Below are 19,843 nucleotides of genomic sequence, written 5' to 3' on the forward strand. Positions count from 1 at the left end.
GCTTCACAGGCTGCAATATATTCAGCCTCACATGAGGAAAGAGCCACTACTGGTTCTTTTATAGAGCTCCAGGAGATTGGTGCTCCATTCAAGAAAAATACATATCCTGCAGTGCTCTTCCTATCACTTTTATCTCCACGCCAATCTGAGTCCGAGTAGGCATTAATTCTTACCTCTCCTTCTGATTCTCCTCCTGGCAGTAGAATCCCAAAACTATGTGTACCTTTTAGATATCTCAAAATCCGTTTAATGGCCATCAGATGAGACATTCTAGGATTCTGCATATATCTACTAACCAGACCCACACTGTAACTGATGTCTGGCCTAGTGTTGCACAAGTATCTTAGGCTTCCAACCATTTTCCTATACTCAGTAGGATCAACTCCTTCCTCTTCAGGATCCTTCTCAAGTTTCAATCCCACCTCTGCTGGTGTGTTTGCAGAATTACAGTGAATCATGTTAAACTTGTTTAACATATCCAATGTATACCTGGACTGATGCATCACCAATCCCTCATCAGTTTTAGTGAATTCAATTCCAAGAAAGTAGTTTAGTTGCCCCAAATCACTCATTTCAAATTCCTGTAACATTTGGACTTTGAAATTAGTAATTCTCTCACCACTGCTCCCTGTGATTAGCATGTCATCAACATACAAGCACACTATTAACACCTCTCTTCTTCCACTGTGCTGATAACACTGAACATACACTCCATGTTCAGAAGCACACTTCTCAAAACCGATGTTGTTCATGACTGCATCTATTCTCTGGTTCCAAGCCCTTGGAGCTTGCTTAAGCCCATACAAGGCCTTCTTCAATCTGTATACTTTGTCAGGATGCTTCTTGACTTCAAATCCCTGCGGCTGAACCACATACACTTCTTCTTCTAAATTACCATTTAGAAATGCAGATTTTACATCTAATTGATGTAAGGTCCAGTTTAGTTTTGTAGCCATAGAAACCACCAGTCTAATTGTTTCCATTCTAGCTACTGGTGCAAACACTTCTCCATAGTCTATTCCTGCCTGCTGCAAGAATCCTTTTGCCACTAGTCTAGCCTTGTACCTTGTCACCACACCTTGTGGATTTATTTTAGACTTATAAATCCACTTAAGTGCAATTGGTTTCTTATTGGGAGGCAACTCAGTTAATTCCCAAGTCTGGTTCTTCTCAATTGAACCCAACTCTTCTAGCATAGCCTTGTACCACCTTTTATCTTTCACAGCTTGTTCAAACTCCACTGGTTCGGCTTCAGCTATCAAGGCATAATGGACAAAATTTCCTTCTGCTGAAACAGTTGCATCATAGGCTAGTTCATAATCTCTCAGATATGCTGGTAATTGAGTCATTCTAGATGACCTTCTTATATTCTCCTCCCTCCTGACTACTTCAGGTTCTGCTGGAAATTCATCTTCCAACTCAATAGTTGGTCCTCCATCTTCTTTTGACTCCCACTGCCATGTACCAGTCTCATCAATTACCACATCTCTGCTGATAGAAGCTGTCCCTGTTGTAGGGTTATACAGCTTATATCCTCCTGTAACATGGTATCCCACCAATATCAAGGGAACTCCTCTATCATCCAGTTTCTTTCTCAGTTGTTCTGGCACATGTTTATAACATAGGGAACCAAAAATTTTCAGATGCTTTACATCTGGTTTAACTCCTGTCCAGGCCTCCTCTGGTGTAACCTCATTTAATCTCTTTGTTGGAGATAAATTCAGGATATAGGTGGCTGTCAACACAGCCTCACCCCATAGAAAATTAGGCAACTCCTTGCTCTTCAACATGCATCTCACCATGTTTAAAATAGTTCTGTTCTTCCTCTCTGCAGCCCCATTGTGTTGAGGTGTGTAGGGAGGAGTCACTTCATGAACTATTCCCTCTCTTTCACAGTAATTTCTGAATTCAGTGGAGGTGTACTCTCCTCCTCCATCTGTTCTCAGAATTTTTAACTTCTTTTCACATTGCCTTTCAACCATACTCTTAAATTTCTGAAACTGTTCCAGCACTTCTCCTTTTCTTTTCAATAGGTAAACCCAACACTTCCTGGTCCAGTCATCTATGAATAATAGAAAATACCTGCTGCCCCCAGGTGTTTCTATTTGCATAGGACCACATACATCTGAGTACACTACCCCAAGTTTCTCTGCTGATTTCTGGGGTAAGGTACTTTTAAAACTTCCCCTTGTCTGTTTGCATTGCACACATTCCTTGCAAACTGTTTCTGGTATATCAACCTTAGGTAAACCCATCACCATCTTCTTTTGGCTTAGCTGAAACAGATCTTGGAAATTCAAATGTCCAAATCTGAGGTGCCACATCCATTCATCCTTACTCTCTGTAGCAGTAAAACAGTTGTGATCTACTGCTTCCATTACAACTTTAAATGTCCTATTCTGTGACAGTTTGGCCTGCACAACCACTTTCCCATTCTGATTGAAAATACTAAGACAGTTATCCTCCATTTTCATCATGTAGCCTTTCTGTAAAAGTTGTCCCAGACTTAACAGATTGGTCTTCAAACCTGGTACAAACAGTACCTCTTCTATGATAACTTCTCTGCCATCTTCACCTCTGAGTACAACTCTGCCAGATCCTTCAGCCTCCAAACTGCTGTTATCAGCAAATCTGATTTTTCCATGCTCTACCCCCTTCATCTTCACAAACCAGTCCCTTCTTCCAGTCATATGAGTGGAGCATCCAGAGTCCAAATACCATACAGTACTTTCTGGCTGTTTTTCATCTTCTTGAGCCATTAATATCACTGGTTCAGAATCTGAATCTTCCTCTTGTGCCAAGTTTGCCAGTTTCTTGGGTTTATTTTTCGCCCCTTCTCCTTTCCAGCAATCTTTAGCATAGTGCCCCAGCTTCTGACAATTGTAACATTTGACCTTCTTCTTGTCAAATTTCCACTCAGTATCAGGATTCTTTGAGTTTTTCAATTTTCCTGACCCACTGGACTCTACTCCTTGCTGGTCCTGTGAGTCTTTCCCTTTCTTGAACCCTTTTCCTCCTTTCTTGAGCCCTTTCCAGCCTTTCAACTGTGATCTGGCTTGTAAGGCTTGTTCATGACACTGTTTTCGCTCATTGATGCGAAATTCATGTGCCTCTAATGAGTTCAACAGCTCTTCAATTTCCATAGTTTCTTTCCTTCGAGTCTCTTCAATTGCAACTACCACATTGTCAAATCTGGATGATAGAGTTCTCAAGATTTTGTCAACTATGTATTCATCTGAAATTCCATCTTTACAGGCCCTCATCTTGTTCACCAATTCTTGTACCTTATCAAAATAGTCAGCCACGGTTTCACTCTCATCCATGACTAAGATCTCAAACTGTCTTCTCAATGCCTGCAATTTTACCTTTGTGTTTCTGTCTCCATCACCATAGGACTTCACTAAAATATCCCATACCTCCTTAGCAGTGGCAGCTTTGGAGATCTTGTTGAAGATCTTTGGGCTGACACACTGGTATAGCAAGAACCGTGCCTTGCTGTCCAGTTTTACTTGCTGCTTGTAATTTCTTTTCTCTTCTTCAGTGGCCCTGTCACACAACTCAGGTAACCCTTCTTGTATTACCTCTGAAACGTCCTGGAACCCAAAAATGGCTTGCATCTTGATGCGCCAGTCATCAAACTGTTTTCCATCAAATATTGGTAGTGGTCCCTGTATACCTCCAAATCCTGCCATCCTTTCTTGCTGAAATCTTGTGGTTTCTTTGATTTTTCACACAACCAAAGATTTTCTTTTCTGGATACACACACTTCCAGACAAAGATTACACACCCACTTCACACTTTCACCAGGAAATAGCCGTAGCTCTTGATACCATATTAGACTTTGAGGGTAGAAATGTCAAAACCCACAGAAATGCACTTTACCCTTTTAAAGAATATCTACCACGTGACAAGAGAGAGAAACAGAGAAACTGAGAAATGAGAGAAACGAACGTGAGAGAAGCTCTGCTAGGGTTTTCACCCTCTCCACCAGGCGCCACCTCCACACAACAGAGTACTCACCGGAGCACTCACACACCAGAGAAAAATTTGGTTGCAGAGAGAGAGAGTCACACACAAAGGTACTGAATATACTTCTGAATTTCATTAACCTCAGATAGAGTAGATTTACAGCTTTTATACAAGTGAAATAATGAAATCTGTTTTGTTTATTCTAACACTCCGGAGTTATAAACACATGAATGCCAATGCCATCAACATCTCATATATTTATCCGAATATGCTGCTACTACAGATACAGAACAAGTGAATAATTGCAGCCTGTTAATACACATGCCATCCAATTTTACTCTCTTACCACTCAAAATGAATAATGTACATTTTGTCCACATCCCTCCTTGGCCAAAACATCTCAACAATAGTTAAGTACCGAAGAAGATAACATGATTTGCATAAGTAGAACGAGAATGTCCATTTCTATGCTGCCAAATTTCAGTTGACCTCCTCCACAAAGGTTAAAAGGTGAAAAAGTAACCTGAAATTCCGGGGTTTGTGTGCTTGGAATGTTCACACTATAATCAGGTGTCCCTTTCTACACCATATGGTTGTTCACACCGCCAGTGTATGCCATAATATTATGTGTGGAATTTGAAAAAGGTTCATCTTCTTCTTCAGGAGAAGAAGAAGCATTCTGTTATCACCGTAATAATGTCCATGATGTTTACATTGCTTGAACAAGTACTAAAGGTGTGGTACCAGTATTCCTCTGATAGTGCCTAGTCATTGCAACAATAATTTCCTACGAACCAGGATCATTTTTTTGCTATGCCCGTTGTCCTAAAAGGGACCCTACATCGCGTGCCACATAATGCTAACTCAGCACCTAATGTTTCCACCACTTAGGACAACATTAATGCTTCTAACCCATGCACCCAAACGTTGAAATTGTTGTTCTAACAACTAGGGCTGTTTTTAAATACCCCTTCAGTTCATAACAACTATAGTGTGTTTGAAATTGTTCTCACAATGTTGTATAATGAGTAAAACATAAGGATCCACGAAATTAACACGATATTTGCAGAAAATAATGATGATTGCCAAATCCAAAAGCGAGTTTATTTCCGCCATTAGCATAAGAAACTTGTGCAAAGATGATTAAGATTAACATTAAATTAATACAGGCGTGATCATTGATACGTACTTGGGAAGACAATAAAAGTCAATAGATTTTTTCATCACTTTATTTTTTATTAGGATAACAGGCTAAACAAGGAAAAAAAACGCTTGTTGTGCTGTAGAAATCCTTCCCTCCGTGTGTGTGAAGGAAAAATTATTGTTTCGTTAAAGATAAAAGTCATTCGTACTGGAAAAATAAGGCTAGAAAATGAGAAAAAAATAATAATTTAGATGGTGACATTTTAAGAACATTAGTAGAGAACATGTTAATGAAAATGGAACTATGTTTTTTAAAATTAGAAATACGTAACTTATTACAACTGAAAACCTTATTCTTGTTGACGTCAAATCTGGTTTGGAGCTTCTTTAGCGATAACCGTTTAAAAATAAGCATAGTAAGTTATATAATTACTCTGAACCTGAAAGAAATAGTTGTTACTCGTTAAAAAAATATGAGAAATTGTTTAAGAAATTGAGACACAACTACGCACAATAAACGGTTAATTATTATAATTTACGAGTTATGCTTGCAGTCGTTTCGAGAGTCAGATAGAAGTAAAAAAAATGTGTTATTTATTCCATCATTTTATAAAATACTTTTTTAGCGTTCTTTAACATTCTTTTTGGAAACTAATAAATTCAAAAAACTTTTTATGAATTTTAATTAAAAAAACTATAAGATTTATTGTTGTTTTTATTCCTGCACTGCATCATGATTAATAACAGCAGAAGAAAATTAACATAAAAAACTTTTTAAAATGTGACAATAAAAGCATTATTTTCTCCTTTTTATCTTCCTTTATTGTAGTACTGTTGATTAGATCTCATATTTGTCTTCCTCCTGTTAATAGCATATCTGGAATTAAAATATCACATATATAATATATTGCGGTTTGTACTGATAAGCTACATCATTTTTTGTTGTTCTTAACTTTTCAAGTGATTGTTTTATTCTTTTCTAAGCAAAGATTCCACTTTGCAAGTAATGATCTTGGTGACAAAGTTATTCTCAACAGTTAAACATTAGCATAAGCATTAATCATGGTAGAACATATTATCTTAGCACCTCAAAATACTCTTCCCTTCCATTATTCACACAATAAATCTCGTGGTGCATATCAACTCTCTCTCTCTCTCTCTCTCTCTCTCTCTCTCTCTCTCTCTCTCTCTCTCTCTCTCATGACACGATGCTGATTTCTAAAGTTTCTTTGGAAACCCCCATAAAGAGTTATCCTTTTATAGCCTTTCGGTGATTAGTTTCACTTCTTTCCCTCTCTTTGCTCTGCTTTCCCTTTACCCTTCCCTAAACATATATCTTAAAGTAAAGAATCTCAAGCAATACACCACCACAATGCTAAATTTAATCTCCTTCACCCTGCATAATTGTTCCTTCAGTTTCGGAGGACTCACCTAGCTCTCTCACACACACCCTACACCATACAACAACGCACGACCAAAAGCTAAAGCTGCAATTTCTGACTTCTCAACCCCAAAATTCCCACACTTGTGTCTATTTCTCTCTCTCAGTGTCTCTTTCCCTCGCTTTGACTCCAAACCCATCACCGTTTCAACCAATCCTCTCACCCCACTGCATAAATTTCGAAACTTTTTCGCGGCTTCCCCAACATTTTGAGACAACATCATTTCATCTCTCTGCTCCCCAGAGACAGAGCTCCCCTGTTCCGAACAACTCTCCATGGCAATAGAAGTGTGCTCCGAGATATCCAGCACGGGAATCAGCCCTCGAATCTCCTTCTCCCACGATCTGAAGAACACGGAAGATGCATCAGTTCGTGTCGAAGATCGCCACCGTGGATCAGACCTGTGCCTCTTGGACTCGAGCTCTGACTTCGTCTTCTGCATCACTAATGGCTTAGCTCAACATCTCTCTTCCGCCGATGAACTCTTCTCTAATGGCAAGATTGTCCCGGCGGAGATCAAAAGCGTTCCCAAAAAACCTTCACATCCTCCTCGATCTCAACCTGCTACCACGGAAAAGACTCAAAGAAAGAGGCTCAAGGAGTTCTTGTCTGCTTCCTCTGACGAAGCAGAGAACGAAGAAGAAAAACCATCATCCAAGTATTTCTGGCAATTCAAGCGCAGTAGCAGTTTGAATTTCGATACCACCCGTGGTAATGGTTTGATTCGCTCGCTTCAGTTCTTGTCACGAAGCCACTCAACCGGTTCGGCCCTGAATCCGAAGCAAACAGAGGTTCCAAGGGAAACTCACAAGCAGAAGCTGCAGAAACAATCCTCCGTTTCAAGCAGAAGGTCATCGTCTTCCTCTTCGAGTTCAAGTACATATTACTTTTATAGTTCGTCTCAAAAAGCTTCGTTAAAGAAAAACGGTGGATATTCGGGTAATGGTGTTAGAATAAGTCCTGTTTTGAATCTACCACAAGCATATATTCCGAAAGCCACAGCCAGATTTTTTGGATTTGGTTCCCTGTTCTGTAATGGAAAGATTAAAAGAAAGAAGAAGTAGGGCATTCACAGGTTTTATCTTTTTGTTCATTTTAAACGAGTAAATAGTATATGTATCGAGAGTAAAGAAATGTTCCCACACTCTTACTCAATTAAGAATTCTCAATAAGTTTACAAAATTCTAGAATTACTACTAGCCAAAAGTGTTACATTGATTATAAATCTTTCGTAGTTAACCGATCATGTATGTATAGAAAAACAAACTAATTTTTCAGTTGGGCAACCATGATGAAATCCGTGAGAGGGCTACGGTGATGTCTGTGATTTTGGTTGATGTGAGTCTAACTGTATATTAATGGAAGAAAATAATTAAGAAGTGAAGTTAATCGTAATGTTGGAGGGTGAAAAGTACAGTTGAGAGATGGAAATGGACAAAAATAATTCATGCATATCAGTATGTTTAGGGCGAAGGAGACAAATAAACAAGGAATCCTTCTTTGGTGACCTCTCTCCCATGCTCTTTCCCCCTTGTATCCTTTTTAAAATTTTCTGCTCATAACTACATGTGACTGGCTTTTGTTCACTTCAACACTGATTGAAGACTTGTTGTAAGGGCTCCATTTTTCTTTTTGTATGCTCAAAAATATTCCCAACCAACTGTTCTATGGGACCCTCTAATTTTGTTCTTTTTGTTTTATTGTGCCAGCATCACAGAGCAGTTCAGTCAAAAAGAACAGGTTAGAAAAAAGAAATCGTTGATTAAAATACCCCCTCTGTGTTTTAGCTCTCTTTTCATATTCATCTACGTAAGTCTTCGCCAGTTAACCACTCTGATAACATCACCCGTTCTTGAATTCGCGGTCTTAATTTAACCAATCAATGTGACTTCACAGAATATCGTAAAGTTCTATGTTTTTGTTTCCGAGATGGCCCATTCTTTGAATACACAAGCCATCAATGAATTACTTTATACAACTCTACACTATTTAAATGTCTTATGTCCTTTTTCTTTGCTTGGGAGTGGGGTCCGTGATTTAACTCCCCTCAGCTCCCTTTATTCACAATTTTTATTTCTAAAACCTCCACAGCCTTCAAATTTCGAACAGTAACAGAATACGAGTCAGGAGCACAAGACATAGATAAGAACCAAATAATAACATCAATGCAGTATGCACAAGACATAGAAAAAATGCCATGGGTTATATATAGGATATAAAAGGACCAGAAAAACTACAAAACTCAGTTGTTTTGTTCATTGCAAGAACAGAGGTCCCTCCCATTGACCCAAATTGTTCTCTGTTTTCAAATTTCAAGCCCGACTCCTCTTACAACTATTCAACGTTATTTTAAGTTGGTGTCTTTCCATTCACCATGTGGGTTATCACACGTCTTTCTAAAATTGGGCCTTCTTATATTCTGCTTCAGGATGTTATGTTTGGTTGTTCCATGATCATAATTGCGTTTCCCCTCAAAAATTTACTAAAAATATAAAGAAGTTGAAAAAAAGAACGATTTTTACAACTCTTTGAAAAGCTTTCTACGACTTCTGAATATAGGAGATCTAATATTTCTAGAAACTATTTTTTATATTTCAAACTCTAAAAAATAAATACACGATGGCGTTAACATTTACTAGGATGACTACAATTTGATTGAGAATTCAAACCCTACATTGGTTTACTTCAAAAATCACTTATATAATTTAATTCATTTATTTCTAAAAAAACAAATACTTGTAATAATAACAATGAATAAAAATAAACTTACTCTGGAACAAATTTTAACAAGACATATTTGCTCTTTTCTCCACCGGGACCCTAAAGTGGGTTTGATATGCAAAAGGATTTTCAAAAATCTAGTGAGAAAGTAGAGAAAAAAATATTTTAGAGAAATAATGATTTTTTTAAAATGAATTTTAAATAATTATTTTTTTATTTATAACCTTTATAATTAAACAATAAAATATTTATGCTTTATATCAATTATACTCTTAAACTATAAACTAGGTCCTTACAAAACTGATTTTGAAAAAACAACAATTTAAATAATTTATAAGACCTACCTTATCTATAAGCCTATAAAATATCTTCTTTTTAAAATATGGATTTAAATTAAAATATAATTTAAGTATTTAGATTTGGATATCTGTTCAAAGTATTTTTTTTAGAAAATGTGGATTATATTTAATTATAATTCAATCATTTAGATTTTTATATTTATCATTTAGAAAAACAACAATTTAAATAATTTAGAAAATGTGACTGGCAATTTAAATAATGATTTAAACTCGAAGTACTAAATTGTGAATTTAATATTTGATTTAAACATGTCGTGTATATTTTAGGGGGGCAGTGTCCAAATTTGCCATGTGCGTAAATTTGTCATGTATATTTTAGTTTACACATTATTTTTAATGGCAATGGTCGTTAATTAATAGTATATGCATGTATAAATGGTTTGAAGACAGCGAGGAAGAGCTATAAAGCACACCAAAATTAAGCCACGCCAATTCTATATATGTGCATGCGTTGCAATGGTTGCTTGGGTTTAAACCAAAAACAAGGAAGCCATTGAAATCTGCGTAATAAACCCATTAAGAATTTCTTGAAAAGACAAAGAGATAAGAAAAGGAAAAGGTTCTTCCGATCTCAGAAATGGGTAAAGGTGACATTGAATCGGGTTTCTCCGGACAAAGCAACAGCCTCTACCCATACATGATAGAATCACCAGAGCTACGATGGGGATTCATTCGAAAGGTTTACATCATTATTTCTATTCAGCTGCTTTTCACAGCTGCCTTTTCCTCCATCTTCATCTTCTTCACACCCGCAAGAAATTTCGTTCGCTATAATAACTATGCTCCCTTCCTTTTCTTTGGAGCCGCCATCTTTTCCATCATATGTAAGTAACCTCTATCCTCTTATCTATGGCTTTTAGTTTCCATCATCGATAAACTGTTCTTCTTAATTATTTCTGTTTTGCATGTGCATGCAGTTTTGTTTGTGTTGAGCAAATATTACAACAAACACCCCGTCAACCTCCTTCTTCTCGGTCTCTATACCCTCGGCATGTCTGTCACAGTTGGATACGCTTGTGCTTTTGTCGACGGTATCCTTTCTAAACTTCTTTAGCCTTTATCATCTTATGAACTTGCAGAAGACACAAAAAATTTTATAGCTGAATGTTTGTGAAACAGCAATGATCGTTATGGAGGCTGCATTACTAACAGGTGTGGTAACTGGGAGCCTGACGATCTACACATTTTGGGCTGTTAAAAGAGGCAGCGATTTCAGTTTCCTGGGCCCGTTCCTCTTTGCTTCCCTTATGGTCATGTTATTGTTCTCAATCATTCAGGTAAACATTGATTTTCATCACCAAAAACACTGTTATTTGTTTTTGTTTTTGTTTCCTCTTACACAGTGATCTCGTTTTGTTGGTTACAGGTGTTTTTCCCGTTAGGACCAACTGGGCGTATGTTCATTGCGGGGATTAGTGCACTGATAATGTGTGGTTTCATCGTATACGACACTGATGATCTCATCAAAAGATATACCTACGACGATTACATCTGGGCTGCTATTGCCATCTATGGCGACATCCTCAACCTCTTCATATATCTGCTTACAATTTTGAACGACCTTTAAGGTTTTAGCTAGTATCTCAACTAGGGTTACTATACTACTCCACGTCCTTACCCCAATTACGAGATGTGAAACATACATTAAAAGATTATTTATTTTCAGTGCTGAACTTTTGTAATCAAACAATTCTCGATTACTCAAATTGAGAAAATACTACCTAATGAAAATTTGAATTTATATACACTTTTTAAAAAGTTAATTGTGAGTTTTGTTTGTTGTATTGGATTCTTTGAGATTTGGTTTTGGTATAATTAGATTTTAAAATATTGTTTATATTTGGGAAAAAAAGTGAATTTATATTTTCTTGGTTCAAGTTGAACGGTTAATTGCAGATAAGACCACATTATGGAAATCTTTAATTTAACTATTGAAATCACTTATCCTTCGAGTGTTTTCTTTTATCTATAAGATTTTTAGCAGAATTAATTTTTATAGATATAGTTTAAATCGCCTCTGGAGTCTTTTAAAATAAGCGAAGAAGAAAACAAATTGTCTGAGGAAAAAAGAAAAAGGTCTTCTGGGTTATTCAACCATAATCGATTTTTTCTAATGGGAAATTTAGAAAAAGCCCATAAAACTATGATTATTGTCGCATGTAATGTAACGTGCGAAAGTAATTTTCTGGTGTGCAACATGATATTAAACCACGTACATACTGAGAATTTCTCAATTTGATATCAATCAGTTTTCAATTTTATTCTTAATAATATTTTTAATTCATAATACAAAATTGTCAAGAGTATTGATGAAAATATATATATATATATATATATATATATATATATATATATATATATATATAATGGAGAAAAAGAAAGGGAGCCTAAAGAAACTGACAAATAAAGACGCTTGTAAATATTAGAGTCGTCAAAACGGATAATCATGTTCGATCCGATCCGGTCCACCACACGTTGGTTACTTAATGACTCAGCCCAACACTTCTCAATTATTAGCGAGTTAAAAAATTCGAATCCGGTCCGACCGGTGGATTAAATGGATTGGCTCACTAGCTCACTTAATTATAATTTTTTTAAAAATAAAAAAAAAATTATAATTTTTTTTAATTCAAATATAAATAAATTTCACTCTAAGATGATGTTAAACTTCAAAGACAATTCAAAATAAAAAAATATCATATAATCCAAGCGTAATCCAAAAACAAGCACAGAAGACGAACAAATAGGTTTTTAATATTAATAATTTTTGTATCAGTTGTCCATTTATAATATTAGAGTCTTGAGTACATAAAACTATAATATTTTTCTCTTTTGAAACGTCTTTTTTTTATCACCATCTACAATATAATAAAAAATGTTAACTAATAACATTGAAACACAAAAGAATAAATAATTAAATTAAATTAGATGAGTTTATGAGCCAATTCGGCTCACCACACGTTCAACCCAGGTGAGTTGGGTTTTAAGTGAGTCGGATTAAAATCTAATCCACATAAAAAAATTACAATTTTTCAAACTCAACCCGGCTCAAACTCGTAATGGACCGAATTGGCTCACCAATTACAACCTATTTTTGTAGCACTAAATACATTACAGAAGAACTACTAATAGGAAACAAAAAATAACTAATATAAGAAAATAAATAATAGATAAAAAAAGAACTACTCATGTGTTTGTAACTAAATTATAAATATTTAAAATATTAAATTCACAATAAACAATTTTCTTTTAATGAAATCTTTCAAGTATATGTTTTCTTAATCTTAAATTCCCATTTGTATGTTTACAGACTATTTTTATTTTTCAAAACTTTATTTAATTTTAACTCTAGTATCCAATTAATATCTCTTACAAAACATTAAAGATATAATTTTCAAAAATCTTACACCCATTTTTTTTAAGGGAGTATTGATTACATAAAAATTAGTATTGTCAATATGGGTTATAACTTATAACCCGTGAACCAAGTAGCTCCATCACGAGTTTGAGCCGGATTGGGTTTGAAAAAATGTAATTTTTTAATGCGAGTTAACTTTCAACCCGACTCACTTAGAATCTGGCTCATCCAGGTTGAACCCGTGGTGAGTCGGGTTGGCCCACCAACCCACCTAATTTAATTTAATTATTTATTATTTGGTGTTTTAATATTATTAGTTAACATTTTTTTTATTATATTGTAGATGAAGATAAAAAAAGATGTTTCAGGAGAGAAAAATATCATGAATTTATCTATTCAAGTTACGCTTGGATTGTATGATATTTTTTTTATTTTGAATTGTCTTTTGGAGTTTAACGTCATTTTTAGAGTAAAATTTATTTAGATTTGAATTAAAAAATATTTTTTTTATTTTAAAAAACTTATAATTAAGTAAGTTAGTGAGTCAACCTGTTTAACTTACTAACCCATGGTGAGTCGGATCAAGTTTGAATTTTTTCAACTCGTTAATAAGTTAGTCGGATTGGGTTGATTCACTAAGTGACTAACTTGTAGTGAGCCGATCGAGTCGAGCCGGATTATAATTCAGAGATGACTTATATTTTCGAAGTTTAGGCCTTTCTACATAAACTCTTCTTAAGCAATTAAAAATTAATAAATTAATTATTTATTATTTTATCGTAACTTAAATCTACCTGGAAATATCATGCGAACAATATAACTTTTTTCTTAAACTAATTATCTATATATGTGTTTTTCAAGTGTATTAAAATATACAAATTACATATTATTTATTTACTTATATTTTCAATATATATTTATTTTTTATAATTCGAATATATAAAAATAAAACAAATAAGAATGAAAGATGTTCCACTTTCCTTAAGTCGACTACAATAAAATACCATATTACTTGTAAAATTTTATCACGAAAAAGTTCGCGCATTATTAACAAATTTTACTAACGTTGATAATTTTATGAACCGATTTTATTAATAAATTTTAAGATTTTAATAGTTGACAAAAATATATGTCCATATTAGTTTCTTTGATAAATTTTTATTACAATTTAATTTTTTTTATTAAAGATAAATATTTCTATTAATATGTTTTATCGGTAAAATAAACATTGAAATTTTCGCTTTAATATTACATGATAATTTCGTCAATAAATTATCAGTGATAGCTTTTAATTTGTTGGTAATTATTTTTTTTTGAATTCATAGGTAATTGTATTTTTCAATATCTCTCAATCAATCTATTCGTCATTGTATTGTTTAAAATTGTCAATAATTTCATCCATGTGCACATTTTTTTCACAAAATTTAATGAAATATTGGTTTATAAATTAAATAGAAATTGATGGAAAGGAAAAGAGAAAAATTCTCATTTTTTCAAAAAATCTAATGAAGCATTGGTTTATATAAATTAAATAGAAATGGATGAAAAGAAAAAAAGCAAGCCCAACGAACTTTTCATTGTCACTAAGCTATCATTAATTTTTTGGTGGTCCCTGTATAAGTATATGTATAAGAAAAACAGATATAAAAGGAAAAATGAGGGTAAAACACAAAGATTAATAGATAAAATAATATCATAAAAATAAAAATGGGTCCATTAATTCAAATAAAACTCAACCTTTTTTATATTACCTGGTTTTAAAAATAAATAAATGTTATTTTTAGTAGTTGATTGATTTTGGTTTGAAAAACACTTAATTTTGGATGAAATTGTTTGAATTAATGTATAAAAAAGCTTAATGTGTTTTGGACGTGAAAAATGAAAACTAATTCAAATAACTTTAGCTTAGGTGTAAGGTAGATTTGGACGTAATGATTTTTTTATAAAGTGTGACTTGAGATGTTGTATGCTATATATAAATATAATAACGGAGACATTCCATAACTGTAAATATTTCTATTAATATGAGTTTTAGATTACTCAATTGTACATTGTTTAATAAACTAATTCTCCATTGTAAGTAATCTAATAAATTAGTTAATTGTCATTATATTCTTCTAAGTAACTAAATAACTTATAATTATTTTGTAATACTATATAGTTCACAGTGAATCAGTGATTGTGAATAAATCTTAAAATACAACAAATTTCTATAAAACTTTTTTGCTTAATAGATAAGTGGTTAATCATATCTATATTATGTCGAATATTATTTGCTCATATTTTTTTATTAATACGTTGACGATTAATATTACACTATTTCTCTGGTTGTTTAACTCGTTTTGGTACTGTAACGTCCCAAAAATATACATCATGCATATATAATAAAGACGTCATCATACGTAATATGATAAAGCAGTCAAGAGTAATATTAAGGATTATAGTCATCCTCAGAATAGAGCGGAAATTCAACAAGGGTAGATAGAATTTCTCCATGAAAAACGGAGAGAAAATAAACTTAGAATACACACAAGTTTATTCCAAACATTAAGAACCACGAAGAGAAACTAGCTAAACTAAGCTGCAGCACTGCTGTCCCCATCAAGAGCTGCTTCCAAAGTACCCTCATCACCATCTGCTCTCATCCAAGTGGATGATCATCGCCAAAGAATCATACCCAAATAGCACACAACACAAACAATGCAAGGGTGAGCTAGATGTAAAAAGCATGTTATACAATTTAACGTGATATACAAAAGTCAATCATACATGGTAAATCAATATCACAAGACTTATTACATTAAACCCCGACTTGTTACTTTATATCCCGACTCGTCCGGACCAGAATGATTACCGAGCTATGGCGGGTCTTGCACTCGTGGTGGCTTTATGGAACTTGAGCACTCCCGCTCTGGCACTCCCGCCTGGTGAAACTTTTGGGCACTCCCGCCCAGCCACAATCACGAGGTTAATCCGTTATCACTCACCTTGGATCATATGGAAGCATCCAAGACTAGGACCTCCTGCTACTCCTCACCACATGTTCAATCCTCTCTACATGAGAAGAAAGACCATTGGAGTTTCAGGATGACCCCCAAAACTGAGCTACCGTGTAATCATTCTATACAACCCCAAAACACCACCATGTATCCTCTCCTTGAGGATCATGGAATTACGTCCATGAATCATGTTGTTACTTTGAAACTTAACCACAATTATGAATAATCAGATACCGCCATATTAACACAACAAATCCGACATATTTCATACATTCACATATTTCATGCCATAGATAATATTCCAAACATTGGTACATAATTCAATCCAAAAGCAAAGGAACTTAAAATTCAACATATTTGTAAAATACTATTTGGACGAGCACTATTCACTGGACACTATTGGACGAACGCTCACTCACTGTTTGGACGAACGCTTTACTATTCTGACGAACGCCAACTATTCGGACGAACGCTCAACTATTCGGACGAACGCTCACTCACTGTTTGGACGAACGCTCAACTATTCGGACGAACGCTCACTCACTGTTTGGACGAACGCTCACTCACTGTTTGGACGAACGCTCAACTATTCGGACGAACGCTCACTCATTGTTTGGACGAACGCTCAACTATTCGGACGAACGCTCAACATGCAATTTAAGGACGAACGCTCACTATTTGGACGAACGTTCAACATGCAATTTAAGGACGAACGCTCACTATTCGGACGAACGTTCAACATGCAATTTAAGGACGAACGCTCACTATTCGGACGAACGTTCAACATGCAATTTAAGGACGAACGCTCACTATTTGAACGAACGCTCACTCACTGTTGAAGTGGAGGACGAACGCTCACAGAAACTTAAGGCCGAACGCTTTGTAGAGCAAATTGGACGAACGTCCAATTTGGCTCGGACGAACGCGCTCCGCAGCATCTCGCGCTCGGGCGCGACATGCTGGGCGCAGCATTTCCAGAGGCTGGGGCGCCTGGGCGCGACAGGGGCGCCTGGGCGCGACAGGGGCGCCTGGGCGCGACAGGGGCGCCCGGGCGAGAATTCTGCAGAATGCAGAATTCTGCAGATTTGAGGCCAGAACCTCGTTTTACCATTTTCAACCCTTTTTATTAACTTCTAACACCCTAAATTCATGTTTTATACTAGATTGGACTTACCTAATTGATTATAAACGTTCCTTATTCAATTCTTAAGGAATTCATACTCCAATTCAACCATAAAACACCAATTTTCACAACTTAGATACTCAAAATCCAATTCTACCACTTTACACCTATTTTGATCAATTTGATGGCTCTAACAAGTCATAATATAGTGGGTGAAACTGTTCCAAAGGCTCAATAACACTCTAGATCCCAAATACTCAAAATCACTACCTCACTTCCTCTCCAAATAACTAAAAAGCTATGAAATTCCAATTTCCTTTAATTCCAAAACATACAAGATTTCGTACATGAATCAACACCTCAATTTCAGTCCAACCATACATACAACTACAATTTTCCAGCATCCTACTCATGCAACCACTATCAACATCCAAAAATCCAACTCCCCTTACCTCTTGAAGACCTCCTAGCAAATCTTGAATGCAGTGAAATTCCAGACGTTCTCTGCCTCACCACTGGATGCAGCAAGCTTCCTCTTCTCCTTCTCCCTTACGTGCAGCAAGCTCTCTGTTTCTTCTCTCCAGAATTTGCAGCAATTCTTCCAATCCTTCTTCAAACCCACGGTTCTCTCTTTAAAGTGGAAAACCCTGCACTCCCAGCCACTCCTTTCCCTTCCTAGTGCCAAGCCCAATAACTAGATGGAGATGATGGTGTTTTGGTGGCTGGAGCACTTTCCAAGTGGGAAGACCCACCACCATGTCTGCTACCTACTCCACCCAGCCGTCCCTCTCCACTTCTAACGTGCAGCCACCCCTCCCCACTTTGCACGGTCCTTACAGGTACTAGGTCAATGACACGTTGATTTAACTTGATTAAACTCCAAACCGAAATATTAATTTTACAAAATAAAAAATTAAACTTTGTTTTTAATTTTTTATAAGTTAATTCGTTGCCTAGTTAATTAACCTCTTTATATTTATAGTTTTTTCGGCGTTTGAGGCAAAAAATTCTCTTTTATTTAAATTCTTAATATTTAATGTATATGGGCAGAAAATCAATATTATATATATATATATATATATATATATATATATATATTAAATTCTATGAAACATATGCGGATGTGAATAAATTTTTTTTATAGAAAATGCCTTTTTTAATATGTAAATATAGTCAACCAAGTCTTAAAGTTTCATCTCTAAGAATATAATTCTATTGAAATATAATAAAGTATGAGTGATAATTATTTTCATACAATTTATTAATCATTAAAAAGTTCCTTTAAACAGAGATGGTCAAATCTGGTTTCTTTCTTTGTAAACTTAGTCAGAAAATGGATATATTTCACAGAGTATTTGTCCTGTTATGCTTGGTCCTGGTCAAACACTTTTATTCAAAATAAAATGCAATTATTAACTAACTATAGTTTGGTTGACTCTTCCTAGTATATGAGATATTTAAATAAGTTATCCGTTGCGAAGAACGGTAAAATTAATGCATTATATTAATAAATAATTATATAATGCTTTCGGTGTATCTAGTAAACTTATAATACTCAGTAATAATTTAAATATATTGTTTTTTAATTTCAAAATATTTTAAAACCGATAATACTTTAATGTTATTAGTACTAAATTTCTTAGAAGTTAAGATCAAAAGGTAGATTTTTCAAATTTTTGAAAAGTCTTTTACGAATAACACTATATATTATATAAATTTTGAAGCCTAAGATAAGTTTTAAGCTTTATAACATACAGTAGATGATATTATCTTAATAGACTTTAGATCAAAATGTAATGAATTAATGCACAATAATTAGCATATGATAGTTATTTTGGTCAGATCAAATCAACAAAATGGCTAACAAATATATTCTTTTTAATGTTCAGCTTATTTTCCATTTACAGGTTGATTAAGTGCAAGGCTCTCCATATGGTGTGATCTGTATTTGAAAAGGATTATGGATGGTTCAGTTCTGAAATAAAATATATGGAGATGAATGACTTACAACCACTGTAAGTAAACATTATGATGATACAGTACCCTTTGTTTTATTATTATGATTATGTACGTACTTACTGATATATATATATATATATATATATATATATATATATATATATATATATATATATATTGGACTAATATCATTAATTTGAGATTACTAATTGTTTAAAGAGAATGAGTTAAAAAAATTAGAGAAAACTTAAAATATGACTATCTCAACCTTTCGCTTATTGGATGTAGAATCCCATATTTGATTTTGGAGAATACTTTATTGAACAATGCAATTTTTTGAATTACATACATTTGAGATACTATGAGACCTCTGATTTTTTTTTTCTTTGGACACGTGATTTCAACACATATTACTTAATTATATAATTGCAAAATTTTCAAATTGTTTGTTCTATTTTTTTTTTTACATGAGTCATTTAAAATGGTGGAAGTATTTTTGTAACTTATATTAAGTCATTTGAGTATAACATTGCAAATATAGGTACTCGTTCTCACTACAAATTTTACAGAAATATGAGATCTCACCATTATAGTATTTAAGTGTTTAGTATAAATTTTTATTTATTATATTACAATAAATTTTTTTAATACTATACCATGTGACCTTAGTAATAGATCAAAATATCAACGGTTAAGAAGATGTACGAGTAAATCTCTACTATAATCATTTGGTCAGAAAAGTCTGACCATTGGATCATGATCGAGATAAT

At 34.3% G+C, this 19,843-nt stretch overlaps 2 protein-coding genes across 2 annotated transcripts; both read left to right on the top strand.

Annotated features, from left to right (window-relative positions):
- The first annotated feature begins 6,311 nt into the window (after positions 1 to 6,311).
- Positions 6,312 to 7,633, top strand: LOC108325476 (uncharacterized). The gene has a single exon (XM_017558556.2). The coding sequence runs from the start codon at positions 6,830 to 6,832 to the stop codon at positions 7,616 to 7,618; it is 789 nt and encodes a 262-aa protein (XP_017414045.1). The 5' UTR covers positions 6,312 to 6,829; the 3' UTR covers positions 7,619 to 7,633.
- Positions 7,634 to 10,211: 2,578 nt separating this feature from the next.
- On the top strand, positions 10,212 to 11,201 carry LOC108324809 (protein LIFEGUARD 4). The gene is made up of 4 exons (XM_017557736.2): positions 10,212 to 10,458; positions 10,552 to 10,665; positions 10,754 to 10,911; positions 11,001 to 11,201. The coding sequence occupies exons 1-4, from the start codon at positions 10,212 to 10,214 to the stop codon at positions 11,199 to 11,201; spliced, it is 720 nt and encodes a 239-aa protein (XP_017413225.2).
- The last annotated feature ends 8,642 nt before the right edge of the window (positions 11,202 to 19,843 follow it).

Source organism: Vigna angularis, chromosome 3 (assembly GCF_016808095.1).
Source record: "Vigna angularis cultivar LongXiaoDou No.4 chromosome 3, ASM1680809v1, whole genome shotgun sequence".
NCBI classification, from domain to species: domain Eukaryota; kingdom Viridiplantae; phylum Streptophyta; class Magnoliopsida; order Fabales; family Fabaceae; genus Vigna; species Vigna angularis.